The sequence below is a fragment of the Xyrauchen texanus genome, chromosome 29 (genome assembly GCF_025860055.1).
Source record: "Xyrauchen texanus isolate HMW12.3.18 chromosome 29, RBS_HiC_50CHRs, whole genome shotgun sequence".
Classification (NCBI taxonomy): Eukaryota; Metazoa; Chordata; class Actinopteri; order Cypriniformes; family Catostomidae; genus Xyrauchen; species Xyrauchen texanus.
The window spans coordinates 15,233,774-15,252,705 of NC_068304.1; the positions used below are offsets into that span (position 1 = coordinate 15,233,774).

The 18,932-nt window shown below is 36.5% G+C and overlaps 1 protein-coding gene across 1 annotated transcript in view; it reads right to left on the reverse strand.

Moving 5' to 3' along the window:
* LOC127623136 (C-Maf-inducing protein-like) overlaps nucleotides 1–18,932 on the reverse strand; it is a 57,318-nt gene that overhangs the window by 14,468 nt on the left and 23,918 nt on the right. The window contains exons 2-10 of the mRNA XM_052097405.1: nucleotides 9,589–9,714; nucleotides 9,446–9,496; nucleotides 7,713–7,874; nucleotides 5,934–5,975; nucleotides 5,582–5,644; nucleotides 4,251–4,331; nucleotides 4,007–4,110; nucleotides 2,526–2,630; nucleotides 713–1,084 (exon numbers count right to left, since the gene is read on the reverse strand). Of these exons, the coding sequence (XP_051953365.1) occupies nucleotides 713–1,084; nucleotides 2,526–2,630; nucleotides 4,007–4,110; nucleotides 4,251–4,331; nucleotides 5,582–5,644; nucleotides 5,934–5,975; nucleotides 7,713–7,874; nucleotides 9,446–9,496; nucleotides 9,589–9,714 (1,106 nt within the window). The remainder of the gene's footprint in view (nucleotides 1–712; nucleotides 1,085–2,525; nucleotides 2,631–4,006; nucleotides 4,111–4,250; nucleotides 4,332–5,581; nucleotides 5,645–5,933; nucleotides 5,976–7,712; nucleotides 7,875–9,445; nucleotides 9,497–9,588; nucleotides 9,715–18,932) is intronic.

The window sequence follows — 18,932 nt, forward strand, 5'->3', positions numbered from 1 at the left end:
GTGTAGGTGGTAATGGCTAAAACAGAATTGGGACAATGAAGTAACAAAGTGACTGTTTTAAACATGCAGGATGGCTTGTTTCAACAAGGCAACATGGCATTGCTTTTTATTACTATCCCACAATTTTACATTAGGCCAATCAGTAGAGTTGGGAAGTAATTATAGTGGTGACAGTAGCTCAGCTGTTTTCAGTTCAGCAAATTTGATGAATCAGTTTGGTTCTCAGTGTTCATTTCAAGAAACTGGTTCAAAAATAGATTCCATTCGGCAATTTAAGTCATCACTGCCACAAGACCCTGCACATAATTTAACTTCTTTTTGTAGCAAATTAATATTGTGCTGAACACATTTAGACTAAATACAATGTAGAAAACACTTTTTGAAAAACATACTGTGCAGAAATAAAGTTTGATGCTGTAACTTTAATTGAGATCCTTGAGCCACAAAAAAATGCTTTTGATGCTTAAATAGCTTTAATGTTGTTAGCAACTCTCTGTTCCTACCTTTGCAAAAGTATAGCTTGACCATTGTTTAACTATGTAAAATTTAGAACTTTATAGCTTGACAAGCTGCGGTTACAAAGTATCTTTACCAACACTGCCAATCAGAGATAAAGCCAGTGCCGTTACATACTTGCATCTTAAACAGGACAGAAACCACAACAGGCCATTTTGGAATTACAACAGAAAAGATCCAGTGACACCACACTTACAGCATCTTGAGGATTAGAGCGAAACAGCCCAGCACTCTGTCGGCATGGGCAGGCAGCTGAATGGACAGGGCGTTGAGCGCGGGGCTAACCAGTAGACAGTCGATAAGGTTGGGCTCACTGTCGCCCTCTACTGGGGCCTTACGAAGTGTGTTAGCAGTGTTGTTGTTCCGCTCCAGTTCCACCATGATCTCACTGGAGTTGACGATGGAAGGTGGTGGTGAGAGGGGCAGGGCTGGGAGAGGGGACAGGGTGGTGTTCAGGGGTGGTGTAGGCGGCTCAGGCCGCAACAAACGCAAAGGCATGGGCGGCTTCCTCTCGCTCTGCTGTTGACAACCATTACGGATCTCCTTGAGACTGGGAGAGTTGTCCCGACTGGCAGAGAGAGAGAGAGAGAGAGAGAGAGAGAGAGAGAGAGAGAGAGAGAGAGAGAGAGTGTCAAGAGGCAGCTCTCAATATTTGCACATTTTCATAAATAGGGATGTTTGTGATAAAACTATGATAGGGTTTATTGTTATTAATAATTTACACAATTTGGTATATTGATTGTTGATTAATCCATTTCTGCACAAATGCATTCAGTAAACAAGCGAGCAATTGTAGAAAAACACATATACAGATATCTAAAGCTACAGTGCAGACTGCAGCTTGCACGATGCATGACATGTTACATTCGTGACAAATGCACACTGTTGGCTTGCTTGTGAAACTGAAGCAGATTAAACTATGTTGGAACATCCTATATATATCAATTATCACTTAGATTATGATAGTAGCCATTGGAATTATGCAATTATGTTAGTGATTCTCAGGTGCTGTAAATATAACATGCTCAGCACATACACCTCACATGTGATTTGAGCATGTGCAAATACTCTACAGAGAACAGAGCTGCGCACAAACATATTTATTTTATTAAAATCGCAGCCTTTGCAGTTTGATAATTGCACGGTCATAACGCAATTTAGATTTTATTTTGCTTAGTCGTTCAGCCCCGTAGTACCAATACTAGCATTTCTCAAGTATATTTATTTAATATATTTATTAGTTTACATGCCCAATGTGTTTGGAATCTTGCACATGCTTTTTGCGATAACGTTAATGATTAATCGATTAATTGAATTATTAATAATTAATTTTAAAGTCGTCGATGATGTAAATCCACATTTCTACAAAATAAAAAAGTTCACAAACACTAGCGCCTTAGAAAAAGCTACTACACAGCCACAGTATTTGAAAGACCTTATTAGCCTAACAAGTACCTAATGGACAGCTGACTAAAATGATAAAAATGGAACATTGAATGAAAGGTTGAATAACATTACATGGTAAACACATTTAATTAAGCACCTGCAAAATATCCATGAAACTATAATTACGGAAAGGATTTAAATGGCCATTGATGCCATTGGAGATTGAGTGAGAGAACAGAGAGCAAAGAAAAGCAAGTCTGGGGAGAGAGCTTTGAAACTCCTCACTCTCATGTGTAAAGTCAAAACAAATTGTAAACGGCAAAGATCACGGAACCTTTCTTATAATAGTTTCTTATTCATCTCAGGTGGGCTCACCATGGCCCAAAGTCTCAGAGTAATGACACAAACAGGACAGGTGAGACCAAATAAGTCACTACAGCAACGTCACTTTGTTTATCACTAAAAACAGACTAAAAAGGTTGGAGAAGGGGGCTTGAGTAATTTAAGATGATTTAAAGCTATGGCTGAGTGGAAACATGGAGAAATGTTTTCAGCCCAGTTCTCAAGGGTACGACATGTTTCACAGAGGGATGAGTCTGGACGAATCAGTGAATTGGACGCACCTGTTGATGAACTCTTCATAGCAAGAGTAGATGGCAGCCAGGCACACCGCCACGAGATTGGGGAGCACCCGAGGATGAGGGCACTGTCCTGTGGGACCATGCATGCTGTAATGATTACATATAAGAAAAGGTCAGGTTAGCACAACTCCTATGCCCAAACACATTTAGAATGACAGGCAAAAGAAAGCAAAGCAGTAACGGGAAGTAAGTATGCAGGGCAAGGTCTTAAACATACAATTAAACTGACACAGTTAGACAGATAAAAGGATATTACAGTTTGTGTACTTATGAAGGTCTGTTCTTTGTTCACAAGTGAGGAGGAGCCAGAATAAGAATGATTTTTGTTACTACATAGTGACAGATCAATAAATGATCCGATATTTGGCCCTTAAGCAATAAAATGGTATCGCCTGATAACTGAGCCCCTTATACTTTAAACTAATAATAAACTGTAAATAAAAACATACTAATAACAATCTTTTTTTATTGAATATTGAAATAAGCCTCAATTTAACTTTAGCAATTGTATATACAGTGGGGTTTCAAAGTGTGAGACCACTAGTGAAAATATTTTTTTTCATAATTCATTTAATTAACATAACTTTAATCTCTGTATTTGGTATGTTTGTTCCCTTTTGTTTAATGACAGCATGCACTCGAGCTGGCATGGATAAAACATGAGAATCTTGTGTGCTTCGGAAATCGGGGGCCGGATTCACAAAACGTTCTTAAGAAAATTCTTCTTAATGAACATTTTCTTTGTAATTTCTAACTTTATAATTTAAAATATTTTGTATTCCCGGGAAAAAAAAGTTTTAGCGCTTCTTTTTTTAAGCGATAAAACTGAAGAAGAAATAAATTCTCTCTAAAAAAATGTTTTAAAGAAAAAAAAACAGAGACAAGGCATCATTTGGGTACTCGTGTATTTTATTGCTTTTCAAGTAGAATGTACATAAATGAAAAAAACCCGCTCTGCATTAAAAAAAAAAAACATGATAGGGGAATCTTGGGGGGCTTTAGTTCCAAAACGTTGAGAACCTCTGTATTAGGCAAGCTCATAAGCTTGCTAGTATAATCAGACAATGTAAATTTTATTCTTCAGAAAAAAGTTATTTTTAGAACTTTCTCTTCATAAAAAAAACTAAATATTTAAAAAAAGGATTGTTCCAGGTTCAATACAAGTTATGCTCAATTGACAGCATTTGTGGCATAATTTTGAATATGCCAAAAATTCTTTTTTTTACATTTATTTAGCTTTTTTTAAGTTCTAGACTTGATATTAATGCATGATATTAATTGATAAATGAAAAATATATGTGGCATTATTTCTGAAGACATCCTCACTATGCAACATTTTTCACCAGTTCCTAAAACTTTTGCACAGTACTGAATCCTAACAACAGAGTTCACTTGTATACGGAGAGACCACTTTCTCTGGTATGTGTGGGCTATGTGTTTGAATAAGGGAAAACGTCACTCACCTGTGAATAAACTTCTTGACCACTTCCATGCCAGCGTTGAGTTCATTCAGTGCCAAAATATACTCCTGAGTAAAGAGACGGAGTCTGGGGCATTTCCCAAAGTCCTGCAACCAGAGGAAAACACAGGAAGAGAGTACATAAACAAAGGAGCTGCGATGTGTGAATTCGAGAGCTCCTCTAGTGTAGCGTGCACGCACGCACGCCACACACACACACACACACACACACACACACACACACACACCATGTTATGTTTGAGGATCCTCTGAACCACCGGAGTGAACACTTCAATCACCACCATCGACCGAGGACGCTCCCTACAGTGCTATGCAAAGGAATAACACAAATCATATAGATTAATACATATATTAATCAACAAAATCATTACAGCTAATCCCCTAAAACAAATACTATGGTGGTACCAAGGTACAGTGACAGTATCAGATGTAATACTTTAATTACAAACAATGGCATTGATTAACATATTTACATCCCATGGCTTAACATTGGTATATAAATGGTTCAAAACACCATGGTAATACCATGAGCAAAATGAAAACGCTTTATTTGCTTGAAAGCTTTTCAATGTTGAGCTAGATTTTTACATGTACTGACCGAGTGGTTCGCGTCCATGACAAATTTTCCACCACAATGCTAGGGTGTTGTGGGTGGTTGCTAGGACATTGCTTTATGTTTGATAAAGTGTTACTGGAGCATTCTGGGTTTGTTTACTGGCCCAAGTCAAAACAGCCACTCAAAGTCTCTATGGGTGCATCTCAATCAGATCCCTAGTTCAGTAGTCAGGGCACTGATCAGGGAGTCAGGCATTTTTTGGACTGTCTCATTCGCAAAATCTTTCCAGTGCACTGAAACATTCGCTCTCTAAAACAATCCCACAATGCACTGTGAAAACCAGGGTGCTCATTATGTTCCCTTACCGGAAACATTGTCATGTCTTCTGATGTCTCTCAAGCCGTTAGAAGATGAGCACAAGTGTAAACTATGAAGTCCAAGCCTTATTTTCTCTTTTAGATATGTTGTTTGTAATGTCTTTCATTCATTATTACCATAAAAGTGAAACAATCTTTTAAATCTTAGAGTTGTTAAAAGAAATGTAAAATACACTTTTAGATTTGTATTCATTTATTTAATAAACTGTATGTCTGAATATCTTGAATGCGCAAGCTTGCTATCTTGTCACAGGTTCTTGAGTCATAAGTGTCCCAATGTTCAGTGGATGAACACCCTTGTCAGTGCTTGAAATTGTGTTCATGATATACTGATTCATGACATAGGGAGCTAGGAAGCTGATTGAGATTCACACTATGATAGTGGGGTCGCTAGGTATGACTCAAGAATTGAATGCAATTCTATGGGATATTTCTGGCTGTTGTGCATCCAACAGGTTTACATTTTATGTCTGATCACTTTGAAGAGTAATAGCATATTTTTCCTTGGAACAAGGTGCAAGCCGAAGTGTAATACTAAAATACTTATCCTTTAATCAGTAATAGGGATGACTGCACTAATAAACCTATTCTTCTGAAGAACAGCCAGATAAGTAGCCACAATTACCTTGCAGAAAAATTCACACAGGTCAGGTGGAGGGTGGTTATTCTCCAGAAGGGGTGCGATGGCCTACGGATAGATTATAACCATTAGTCACCTTCTCCACAGGCATGTAGAGTCTTGTTGCTTTTCATCTGCATAACTTTTAGAGGCTACTCTAAAACAGCTGTGCATGCAAATTCTGTTTATTTCTACAGTCAGTTTTATACTAAATTGTTTCATTGAGCCTTAAGACACATTACGTATACTTAATCCTGCCTTTGTTAGCAACAGGGTTTCACACACTCTTGTGTGTAGAGGACATGCGTCTTTATTTTTCTAAAAGCCACTGACAAATTAAAAAAAGTGACCCACTCACCACTATAATATTCTCATGGTCCTGAGCGCTGAGGTTGGTGTTCTGGGAAGGAAATGAGAAAAATTAATTGTTAAGAGCACATTGGGCGGCAGTGCCACAGCTAAGTGACTCAACAACCAGTGAGTCCTGCTTTTAAAATGTTAATGGACTTCTTGGGAAACCCTATGTGACTCAGGGATACAATCCCTTGACCAAAGGCCTGAAAGAGACCTGTTTTTAGAACTTTCAAAATCTTCTTTGAGGTGAAAAGCTCAATTTAAGTGGGACTGAAAGACAAATCATGATCTTCATTAGAGGTTGACTGATATATACCAAAATATATGATTTTACCCATTAATCGGTACAATAGTTACTTTTTGGAAACGTATCGATAACTATATATACTGTATATATATATATATATATATATATATATACACACACACACATATAGACATACATGTATATTTCTTAGTTTTACTCTATGGCCAGTGCTGCAGGATTCTACAGTTCTTATAAAAGCAACAGAGGTGAAATAAAAACAATAATTGACACCTCATGGGATTTTCTAAAAACATTGACAATATTCATCCATTTTTTTTATCCTCACTTTAATTCATATTTTCTTATTTTGCTCAGATAATCAAGTGTTCTAAGACAATTAAAAATGTAAAATGCATGCAAAGAAAAATGTGAGTATATGGAAATGTGCTCCGTCAGCACATAATAATAAATACAAAACCCTATATCTGGTGAATATATAGGCCATCAAATTATTAATTTGCTAATTACTTAAAATACAGAGCACTGAACAAAATCCACAATGGTTCAATCTCTAATCGACATGCACCAAATCTAATGCTTCCCTCTCTGCAAGAACTTTAAAGAAAGGGAAGCGTTCATTCTGTAGGAAATGCGTAGTGTTGCCATTTAAAACCTGTGGTAACACATCCTCACAGCTACAAAGGCAACCACAGATAACTCTTAGATTTAGAAATCTGCAAACTGACTTTTAAAAGTGACATGTAACATGCACCTCAATTAATGCATGAGACACATAACCAGATGATGTATGTAACCTACATACATTCAGGGACAATTTAATTAAAAATATCACACAAATCTGACAACAGAGCCTCCTTTTTGTGATGTCCTCAAAAGTAAAAAGTAGTTAATAAACAAATAGTTGTTTTGATTATTTTAAAACTCCAAAAGTTTTGTAATAGACAGAGTTAAAGTTGGGTTAATGTGTAGTTAATTCTACTAGATTTTTACATTGTCAAAAGCAAATGTGATTGGTTCTTGCCTGAGCAAAAGTCTTCGCCATGATGCTTTGGTGTTGTGGGTGGTTGCCAAGAAGTTGCTATGTGGTTGCTAATGTTTTTGGGTGATTGCTAGAATGATTTTTGGTGGCTGTGTACTGGCCCAAGTCAAAAGTGGTACCCCCCTAAAGTCCTTAAATGACTCCTTTCTTGAATGCAAGTGTATGGGATTTTTAAGTACTTTGTATTGTCCGCCAGGTAAGGAACTTGGGAAGGAATGCTTAGAAACATATCACACCTTTACTCAACAAGCCAAACAATTTGAGGAATAATTCATGTCTGTAAGTAGGGTTAGGGTTTTTTGTTACTATTACTCATCCCTTAGTATGAGTAACAGTTATAGTGATAGATTTACTTGAGAACAGCACTGCCAAAAATGCAGTAAATTTAGGCTTTGTAGGGCAGAAGAAAAGTCTAATTTAAAGTCTCTAGTGTGTCCCCATTTAGACAGTTGGGAAAACGTGTCTGAGTGCTTTACCTCAGCGAGCAGGGTGGAGATGATATGCAGTGGGGCCTGATGGATGGACTCGTCCTGCAGAGGTGATGTCAAGGCCATATCCACCAGAGTTTTGATCTCCTTTAATACCACATCCCAGCGGCTCGGGTTATTCAGAACCTTGCGGTACTTGTAAGTCTTTTTCTGCATATATGTCAAAGGCAGTCACATAATCCAGATTAAACAGACCTGCCTTTTACCAATGCAACCAACAGTTATGAAACTGGCACACTTTTTACTGCTATAATGCAGCAGTGGTCACATATCTGATAACAGCTGTTGAACTACATAAAGACCATCACAGTAAATTTGCACAGGAATTAGCTGTGGTGATTGAGTTGGGGATTGTGGGTCTATTCTATTTCATTTATTTTTTCCTAAGTATTTAGAAACACTTAAAAATGTATAAATGTCATAGCATGAAATGTATGAATGCCAATAAAATATTATTTTAATGGTATTTTATAGAAAGAGTGCATAAGCACAATTTGCGCACAAAACATTTCACAAAAAGTACAGTAGTTTGTTCGATTTTAAATGAGAAAACAATATATACAATATACAGTTCACAATTAAAACAAAAAAGTATTTGGACACTGAACGGTTGTTTAAATGATTGAAACATGTTAATTGTTAATGTGATAAACCTGTGTGAACTTCAAGGTAACAGACTTGAAAGTAATTGAAGAATGGCTTAGAAAGGTCAAGTTAGTTAGGAGGAAAGGTCTAGCATCATTTGTTTGCACATGTCACTTGGTCTGATAGTTTGCAATGCCATTCAAAGCTTTTTTTAGTGGCTTAAGCAGGGTTCATACAGGCATCACTGAATAAAAATATTTTTTGCAGCACCAATTTTCAAGAACTTCTTACAAGATATTGTCACCTTCATTCAAGTCAGAATCCCCACATTGTAACACTAGTGATGTGAACATTGTTTTCGGACACTCGCAATTACAGTAATTCCGATTTGACATTAACGGACCATTAAAAATTAAGAACAGTGAGCCTATAAACTGTTTATAGTGTCTGAAAGTGTCTTTTTTTTCTTTGTTTGTTTGTCATCATTAGAATCTTTAATAAGACATTTTAGCGGTTTAAAAATTTACAAATTCTACGTTCTATCACTTAATATTATGGTGCGAATTATATCCCATATAATAATTTATGATATGAGCCATCACTGCTTGAAACAATGTGCACAATTTACAAGTATTTACACGGAGTTTACATGCACTTGGTGCTAAAATGGTACTGTATCTTTAAGAATGGCGGTATTTCAGTGAAAGTTATATACATTTTCCTATTCAGCAACAATAACACAAGGAGACATTTCTTCACTGCATTCATACAATGTATGATTACAATCAATGTGTCTTTCTTTTTGATCAACAACTGACTGTAAAGAACAGAAAGGATATTCAAATGGTACATTATTCATTGAAAGTGGAGTTTATGTTGCTCATATTTGATGGACACACATTACACAAAATAAATGTTCGGTTTTAATTTCAAGCATTTCTAAGCACTTTTCATCAAACAAGCCGATATTCTAGCATTTCAGTTTCTAAAAGCTAAATTCAAGCACTAAGTCCTTGAAGGACCTTGTGTGAACCCTGATTAGGTGTCCGCAGCAATGTATGAACGGTTCTATATAATGATACTCTCTCATTAAAACCATGCCAAATACAACTAGATTAATGCTTACGTGACCTTACCTTCCACTGTATAGAGTGAAACCACTGGTCCCGCAGATAGCTGTTAGCAGCCTATGAGTGAACACAAACATTTGCAAAATGAGTCAGACCGAAAAGATAACTGCAGCGTGAGCACTCTGAAACTGTGAGAAGGCTAGTGATACCTGCAGGAGGACTGTCCCTCCAGGAAAGCTTAGCTGGACACAGTATTTAGGAGCATTGTCCCAGGATAACAGCTGCAGGTCCTCTATAGTGCTGTAAGACAATGGGCCCTCCATGTATCCAGTGGGCTACAGAAGAGGCAGGAAGAGAGGCATGTTCAGATTTAAGGTAAACATTCCAAAACATCACTGAAATGCTTTGAAACTGATTTCGAGACATTTAATCTTGCATCTTTTTATATTTAGAAAATCAACAGCAAAAAAATAAAAAAAACACCAAAAAAGTGAAAAATCTGTCATAATTTACTCACTCCTTTGTCATTTAAAACCTGTATGGGATAAGTTTTAATCTTGCACTTTGCATCTTCACACAAGTAAAAGGCACCAAAGCACAAGAAAAATAGTTCATACTACTCTTGCGCTATATTTAAAGTCTTCTGAAGCCATGATAATCTTGCCCTCCCCTGTTGCTCTCAATTTCCATTTGCTTTACACAATTGATGGGTCATGCTTGTTTATGAAAAATATGAGAAGCATTGCCGTTTGGTGTCAGTAATATCATATGTCTTCAGCAGACTTGGAATACAGCAAGTTTTATGGAATATTTACTGTATAAAATGCATTTGTTTTCTTTTTTTTTGTTTTGTTTTTGGAACTTGACAGTCCCTGGTCACTGTATGCTTTTGTTGAATGGTAAAGAGAAGTGAGAACATTCTTTAAAATTTCTCCTTTTGTGTTCCACAGAACAAAGTCAGTCATACCTTGTCAATGATGACAGAATTTTCATTGTTGGGAAAAAATAATAAAATAAAATAATATATATATATATATATATATATTATTTTTTTTTTTTTATTAGATCTACAATTTTTACAGTATAAAAATGCTAATAAAATAATAAAAATAATCACCCTTTTTGAAACCTCTACAACTAAACATTATATGATGTTTTACCTTGTGAATTTCATTGTATGTTTTTTGAAAAAGTACAGTAATTTCAAATCAGATGATTGCAACATTGTTTACCACTGTGAAACATCACCATTTCTTCTAATAACATGTGCATTTGGGCACTGAAGACACAAGTTTGTTAAGTTTAGAAAATTTCATTTTCCCCATTCATCCATCATGTTGCTCTTTAGCTGCACAATTATAAGAGGTCTTCAAAAACATTCTGAAATGTGGACTCATCAGACCAAAAAACACGGTTCCACTGTTCTACTTTCCATCTAAGATGAGAACGAGCCCAGAGAAGTCGACAGCGCTTCTGGACAGTGTTGATGTAGGACTTCTGCTTTGCATAATAAAGAGTGGTGTTGACTAACAAAGGTTTACTAAAGTTATCCCAAGCCCATGTTCATGATATTCTTTACAGATAAATGATGTTTTTTAAGACAGTGACATCTGATGGATCAGAGATCACATGCATTCTGAAGTGGTTTTCGTCTTGCCCTTTATGCACCGAGATTTGACCAGATTCCTTGAATCTTTTAACTATATTGTGCACCGTAGAGAGTGAAATGCCCAAAATCCTTCCAATTTGTCTTTGGGAATCATTCATTGTTCTCAAAGTGCTGGATTATTTGACGAAGCATCTGTTGGCAAATTGATTCAACAGATTGTTTCAAAAGAGCCTTGCTCTTGAAGGACAAGGCTGTTTTTGGAGGCTCCTTATACAGTATACAGTACTATGACACAACTGCCTCACCTGTTTAACATCTCCTGTTTCACATCGCCTTATTTCAAATTGTCACCTTGTTTTTAAATTGCCTTAAATTGTCCATCTCAACTTTTTGGGAGCATGTTGCAATCATCTGATTTGAATTTACTGTATATTTAAAACAATCAAATTCACAAGATAAAACATCATATAATGTTTCGTTGTAGACCTTTCAAAATAGCAAAGGGTGAATATAAAATGTACAAATCACTTTTTTTTTTTATCTTTTTGGAATTGGGGTTGTAAATCAAGGGGTTTAGATAAGTTCCTCTATGGATTATGAATACACTTTTTAGACAACCAGTTCATCATGTGGGAAATAGAATTTACAGAGAATTTTAAGGACAATGTTCCCCTTCAATTCTTCTGATCTTCAAATGACTACGAGAACTTCTTTTTCATTATTTGTCACATAGCCTGTTGTTGCTCGTTTCTGAATTCCACTCCTGACTGTAGTGCTGGTGGTCACATGACCACAAATGTCAACAGGCTGTTCCCGGTCTCCTTCCCTCTACAATAGCACACTGCGGCTGTTTCTTTATTAGCTGCCCTCCATCCACTGCAGCCCGGCAACAGGCTTTTCCATTATTAGAGCCGTCGTCCCTCACTCCAGGTTTGCACATACAGGCAATTGCTTTATATGTGCTGCTCTCCCTCTACACTCAAACCAAACCACAGTTCCCATGTTTGCTTCAAGCTACCCAGTTCAGCAGAGGCAACAAGCTGTTCCTTTCTTTAACTCATTCTCTCTGTGCCTCGTGCTCTCTCAAAGAAAAACGCAATATCTCCCTTCCCTCTGTGACAGAATAAACCAGGCCTGTCTTTTATTTACATCCCCCACTCTTAGATGATAGACCAACTGTCTGTTCTCCACATGACCCCTCCCCCTCCGCTGCAGATTCGAAAAACACGGCTAGAGTGGACATCCTTTTAAAGAGACGGTGTGATAAGAATCTATTTAATAATATCTCATTTTTAAAGTAATCGTTCGCATGTGTGTTATTTGCACTCACTTGCAGGCTTGTGTAGAGTGGAGCACATGACATACGTGCAGCAAACAAGGGGCCCAAGGTGGCAGAAGCCCAGAAAACACTAAGGACTCAAGGTCTACACTTGATTCTCTTAAAGGAATAGTTCATCCAAAAAAGACAACATTTTGTAGACTGTTGATGCTACTCTTTCCCACAGAATGAAAGTGAATGGTGACTAAGGCTAATATTCTGCCTAACATCTGTTCCACTGAAGAAAGAAAGTCATACCGTTCAGAACAACAAAGGTGAGTAAATAATGACAGGGTAAAAATGTCACCACAAGGTTTTTATACAGCAAGATAAAAACGTCTTTAAAAGGTTGTCATAGCTACAATATCCTGTGATATGCAAACTTGTGCTGAGCCTGACACTCTCTCAGCTTATCTTTGTCACCCTGTCCTTTTTTCGCTCTTGCTCACTCCCTATCTGTCCTCCTTTCCACTTTTACGTTCCAAAAAGCCCTCCAAATTTTTCTTCATCTTATTGAGGCTGTTTTTCATGGTGCAATTCTTCCGTAAGTAGAAGTTGAACAGCTCTCCTCTCACCATTGCAATGTTGCCATGGAAACAGAGATGAAATAGAGACATGTTTTTTTTTTCTTCTTTTTTTTACCAGGAAGATACAGATGGAAAACAATCTGGAGAAAAAACATCAGCGTGTTCAGGTGGCATCACTATAACTGACAAACTGATCTCAGAGAGATTCCGCCAGTGTTGCACCAACCAAACCTTGAGGAACTCCAAGTATAGCGAGCACAAATAAAGAAATTCCCAAGAACTACTGACTTCACAGTTTCTACTAGTGATTGACAGATATGGCCGATGCTAAAACAGATTATATAAACCGAGAGCTGGGTGGCTGATGACTGATATAATACAGATCGACCAGGCTGATAAAATATAACCGTTCCCACTTGTCCAATAAAACATATGTGTTAGCTAGCCCTCAATGATATCCGTTCCAAAATCTACAGACAGATTTGTCAATGGATGCTTCACTGAAAATCTCCACTTTCACGTCCACATTCGTCTTATGTTTTTTGGCGATACGTATTCTTCATGCATATTGCCACCTGCTAGTGTGGGCTGGTGAAATATGGAGATTTACAGTAAAATAGGACTTAATATTAATCCATTTTGACCAACTATTATACAGCCACTGGAGTCACATGGATTACATTTATGCTGCCTTTATGAGCTTTTTGGAGATTCAAAGTTCTGGCCACCATTTACTTGCATTGTGAGAACCTATAGAGCAGAGATATTCTTCTAAAAATCTGAATTTGTGTTCTGCAGAAGAACGAAAGTCATATACATCTGGGATGGCATGAGGGTGAGAAAATTATGAGAGAATTTTCATTTTTGGGTGAACTATTCCTTTAATTAAATTGTAATAGTCTCTCACATATCTATCAGCATATTTGCCATCTGTCACCCTGCTTTCTAGCTATTGATATCGGACATTTAAAAACCCATACTGGACGACCACAAGTATTTTATACAATTTAATGATAGTAAAAGTAAATTTCGCTTTACTGTTTGAAAATACATGTATATTCACTATATTAAAGCTACAGTATGTAACTTTTGGCCCACTAGCGGCTGAAGTATATAACTGCAAGTTACTCGCAGAGGAATAAACACTTCACGGAAGTTGTGATTCGGTACTGCTCTTCTGTGTTTATGAATCTCATTGTTTGAGGACTCTGAGGCTACGGGCCTGCTCTGACATATTTAAATACAGAGCGGAATCATGGTGTGCTATTTTCAAATTGATATGTTATTCGCTTAAATATTTATATACTGACATATACAGATTTATTACTTCGTGGAAGATAAACAACACTCTTATATTTTAATATTATTATTCAAGTGTTTTATCATCTGACTACACAATACACATTAATGTTTGTATTTTACTACACATCGACCTGATATGAGTTCTGTTCAAGACACAACATTTTTATATTACAATCTTCAGCCTAAATGGACAAAGCAAATAAAACCAAATACAACAGTAGGCCTATGCACTGCACACAAAAAGACTAATATGAAAATGCAAAACGAGACTTTAATGAGGAAATATATTTTATATTTTAACAAGAAAATAGCATACAGAAATATGCAATAACATTTGCATTATTTAAATGTTTAATCGCTTATTTGGAAGCTATAAGAGAGATGTTTACACACTAAATAAATGAATATACATTTCTATGCTATGAGATGAGCATACCTTGTACCTACAGTGGCTTTTAAAGCTTGTACCTACTGTGAAGATCTGTTTAAACAGGCTATCTGCTAAAAAGATATTTTCTGCTGAAAATGTTTGGTTGCTCAAAAAATACTTAATTGACTTACACTTGCTTGCAACATTTTGTAGATCATTACGTCTTCTTTATGAAAAAAATAAAAATAAATAAATAATTTAATAAAAAATTCTGCTAAAAGGACAATGGAAAGTGAAAACAACTGGTGCGTTTCTGTGACGGTTGTAAAAATAAAAACAACAACAACAAAAAACACCGTCTACACCAGGCACATCTATTTATGTGACAACTTGAGGCTGTCTACACTGGACGCATTGGCACAAACTTTCTAAACCGTTTATTTGTGTTGTTGGCAGTAGGGTTGCAACGTTATGAGATTTTCACAGTATGATAACCGTCTCAGAAAATATCACGGTATACGGTATTACACAATTACTATTATCAGTGAAAACAGAAGGGTTATTTTATTTATTTATTTGAGCAACACTTTATTATAATTGAAACTTGAAACCATTTATTTTAAGGAAGTATGTGTAAAAAATGTCTACCTTTTGAAAATAAAATAAATAGAAAAAATAAGAAAGCTAACAGAATTATAAACATGATAAAAAATATAATGTAACTATATCATGTTATATAACTAAAGCATGTTAGCATAGCATGTTAACTGAACTACTAAATGAAAAATAACATCACCTGTGTGCGCTTTTAAAGTAATGTCCCATGATTATTAACAGTTAACATATACTGCTCCTGTCTGTAGCTTTATCTCAGTGGTTCTCAACTGGTTTTGCTTCAGGACAGATTTTACATTGGAAATAAAGTGTCGACCTGCCATAGATTAAACATAACCTGTATTTAATGTATCCTGGGTTGCATTTCCTTTTACGTTGCATAGTTTTGTTCATGGTTTTCCAGTACAAGGACATGCATCAAGTATCATTATTTTTGTTGTTGACGTCAATTCTGTTTGTTAACTAATATTACATATTTATACACATATTACACAAAGAAGGAAAGGCTCCTCATTACCATGGTTAGGTCAGTGTGCTAGTCTTAAATAATAGTAGTAACAATAATAATAAATTAATGTATTTATGAAAAATAAATTCCAGCTGAAACACACCTTGAAACTTTAACTACAACTGCCACTGTTGATATAAAATTAGTTCTAATAGATTCTACCTTTAGATTATTTCATATGAAACTATAACATTTTGGTCAAAATATAACAGTTACTTTTTACTCATGTAAAATGCTGAAACAAATTTGTAAAGGTGATGTGTGTAATTATTAATATTTGTAACTATTTTGTTTAAGGGCTTTAAGTAGTGCATAGGGGGGCCATTGTATTACTTTTGCGATACTAGGTTCCGCATTGATTTGGTTTCTGTATCTTTTAAGCCCAGAAATAGTTGTGTACTCAATTTTCTGAAGTGTATCTGTGACTAATGGGACTATTCTGCAATTGTTTTAAGTATTGTATTGCTCTACAAAGATAGATAATTTTCTATCAGGCTTTAAAAAACTAAAAGGCTGAGCTTATAAATTAATTTTACCACCTCTACTTCCCTGTTAATGTATTATTCAATTTAACACTTTCTACATCAGGGGTCTGTTTTAATAATAAAAAATAAAAAAAAGAATGAAATTTATAGAACTTATAATGTTTGTCGCAAAGCGGGTGAGTTTACTTATTTTTCTAAAACATTACCCGTTTTCATGCTACAAGAGTCATGAGGCGGGTCTCCTCGATGATTTTTCAACACTCAACAGAATAACACAGAGTTAGATTAAAATACAGGTGCGAAGGGACTTCGTCATTTCTAAATTTCACAAATAAAAAAAAAATACTTATTCATCTCTGGCTTGCTTTTGCTCGCATGTCAATGATTAATCCTCCGTGTGTCAATGATGCCGAGATCTACTTTTATATTTAATCACTGCAGTTTACCTGCAAAGTAGCACCAAACATCACAAGCAGCCTCAACAATGGACACAGAGTAGCCGTATAACACTTTTCCTTGAGCAGAATATTGCACTACAGATCGCCAAGTTTGTTCAAAGCGGAAAGCGACAGACATAAAAAGTGCACTCGCGTGCATGTTTGCCAGATTGCACAAAATAAGCATAACATTAGATGGAATATTTCCAATTTGCGCAAGTATAAATCTCAAACTGGGGGTGTTGCGTCTCTTATCTGGCAACCCTGAGCACGTTAAACGCTTGTGGAGACGCGTTAGGTCCCAATGCAAGTTAACTGAAATATCCAATGAAAAAATTCCACATTAAACCATGTGGAGGGCCTGCTCCAGCCCGCGGGCCGTAAATTGCTCATGTCTGCTTTATCTGCTTGCGAGATTATCATTAAATCTGCCTCGGCCATCCTAAATAGTCTATCACTTGGGCGGCCGCCAAAATAACTTAACTTCTAAAATAACCATGGCATTGCTCTTTCCCTACTGTCCGAGATCCAGTCCGAATAGACCAGTCGAGAAACACTGCTTTAGCTCTACACCCCCCCACACACACACACACACACACACGTGTCAGACCCCCTTGCCTCACTTCTCTCTGACATTTTCTTGGCTGCATGTGTGTGTGTGTGTCACAAGTTGGCGAGCAAACAAGGAGGAAAGGAGATGCGCACGTGTATGTGAGATTCTCCATTCGGTTGCATTTTTTTCTCAATACCGTAGATAAGCAAATGTACATGGTATGATAACCATCAATTTTCAATTCCGGTATACCGCTGCAACCCTAGTTGGCAATATTTATTTTTATTTGAAATTTTACCAAAACAAATTATTGGGGGGTAAAATTTGCCAAGCCTGTGCAGTTATCCTCTCAGCAGCCTCCTGCAACAGAGCTTCATTCAACATGCCCACCACACAAGTCCTCCTCCAAAACTAATGATGAATGCAGTGGCGCAACGACTGGGACTCCGACAGATAAGGTTAAAGTTTAGCAAACAAAATCGGCTAACTTGTAGTGGTACATGCTTGTGTACTTGTTAAATTAACATTTCTGTGTGTGGTGACAGTCCTACAAACTGGGACCAACGTAACGTTAGATAATATTTGGATGTATGGTTATAGATAGCTAGCAAAATCGATGCTAAAAATGCTTTAAGGTTGACAGTATCTGATCAGGTTTAACTCAAATTAAACTAGTTATCTTGTTAAACCATGTTCATCCTTAGGGTTGGCTGAATTAACAGTTTAGCTTTCTTTTCTTTTTTTTCTTCCTCTTCACGTTAATGTTATAACCTCTGCCCCTGCAGACCCTGGCATGAGGAGACCAGAAGGCTCAGGAGATATGTAGTCTGTAAAAAAAGTCAACAAACTGAAAATAATAAAATCATAGTTTTTAGGTAATGTTTGTAATCTTGTTAAAACAGATTTCATAAAATTGGTATCGAAAAAAGTATTGTTTACGAACCGGTAGCGAAGTGAAAATACCAGTATTGTATTGATATCTGAATTTTTTGAACGATACCCAGTCCTAAACACTGACAATGAGCGCAGCTCACGAACATGACGCATCTTACCTACGACAAGCCCAGAGGGGAAATTACACAGCACACAAACATGTAGATACACAAGCGCACTGGCAAAGTCAATTGAGAATGAAACCCGAACCCAACCTGAGACCGTATACCCTACCCTACTGTCCAATTCTGATGATCCAATTTATTATTCAGTCTTGCCAATTTGGAAACGTTATAAAAACCAAATTTATGGTCAATGTCCAAGCCAACAAAAACTGCAGCCCTCATAAAAACTTGCTATTTTACATGCTTTTGCATAACTGTACAAGCAAATGCAAATTTGTATAGACAGTGCACTAATTGGTAGGCAACATTTGAGACAACCTGCTCTCTCTGAAAGTCAACATGGCTTCTTCCAGCTAAACACTTCACCACTGATAAATTAACAACAAGCCATGACAAGCCAGAAAGAGAAACCCAGGGCAAGTCTCCAACCAATTAGCATGCCTTTTCAAAATTATGAATGACTTCACTGAAATTAGTTGACCTTTAATTAGGGCTGGGATAAACGATTATTTTTTAAACGATTAATCTAACGATTCATTTTTTCAGTCCGATTCGATTTCGATTCGATTAATCGACTTGTGACAACACCGGTAATACCGGTTTCATCGGGGGTGGGGGTGTATAAAATGTAAAAAAAAAAAACATCTGCCGGGAGTTTGATTGACTGGCGATCTGATCAATCAATCATAATACGCCATTTTTGCCCGACAAAGTAGTCAGGAGAGAGAAGATTAACGTCGGTGGATTTGAATTTGAATAATGGATTGTAGG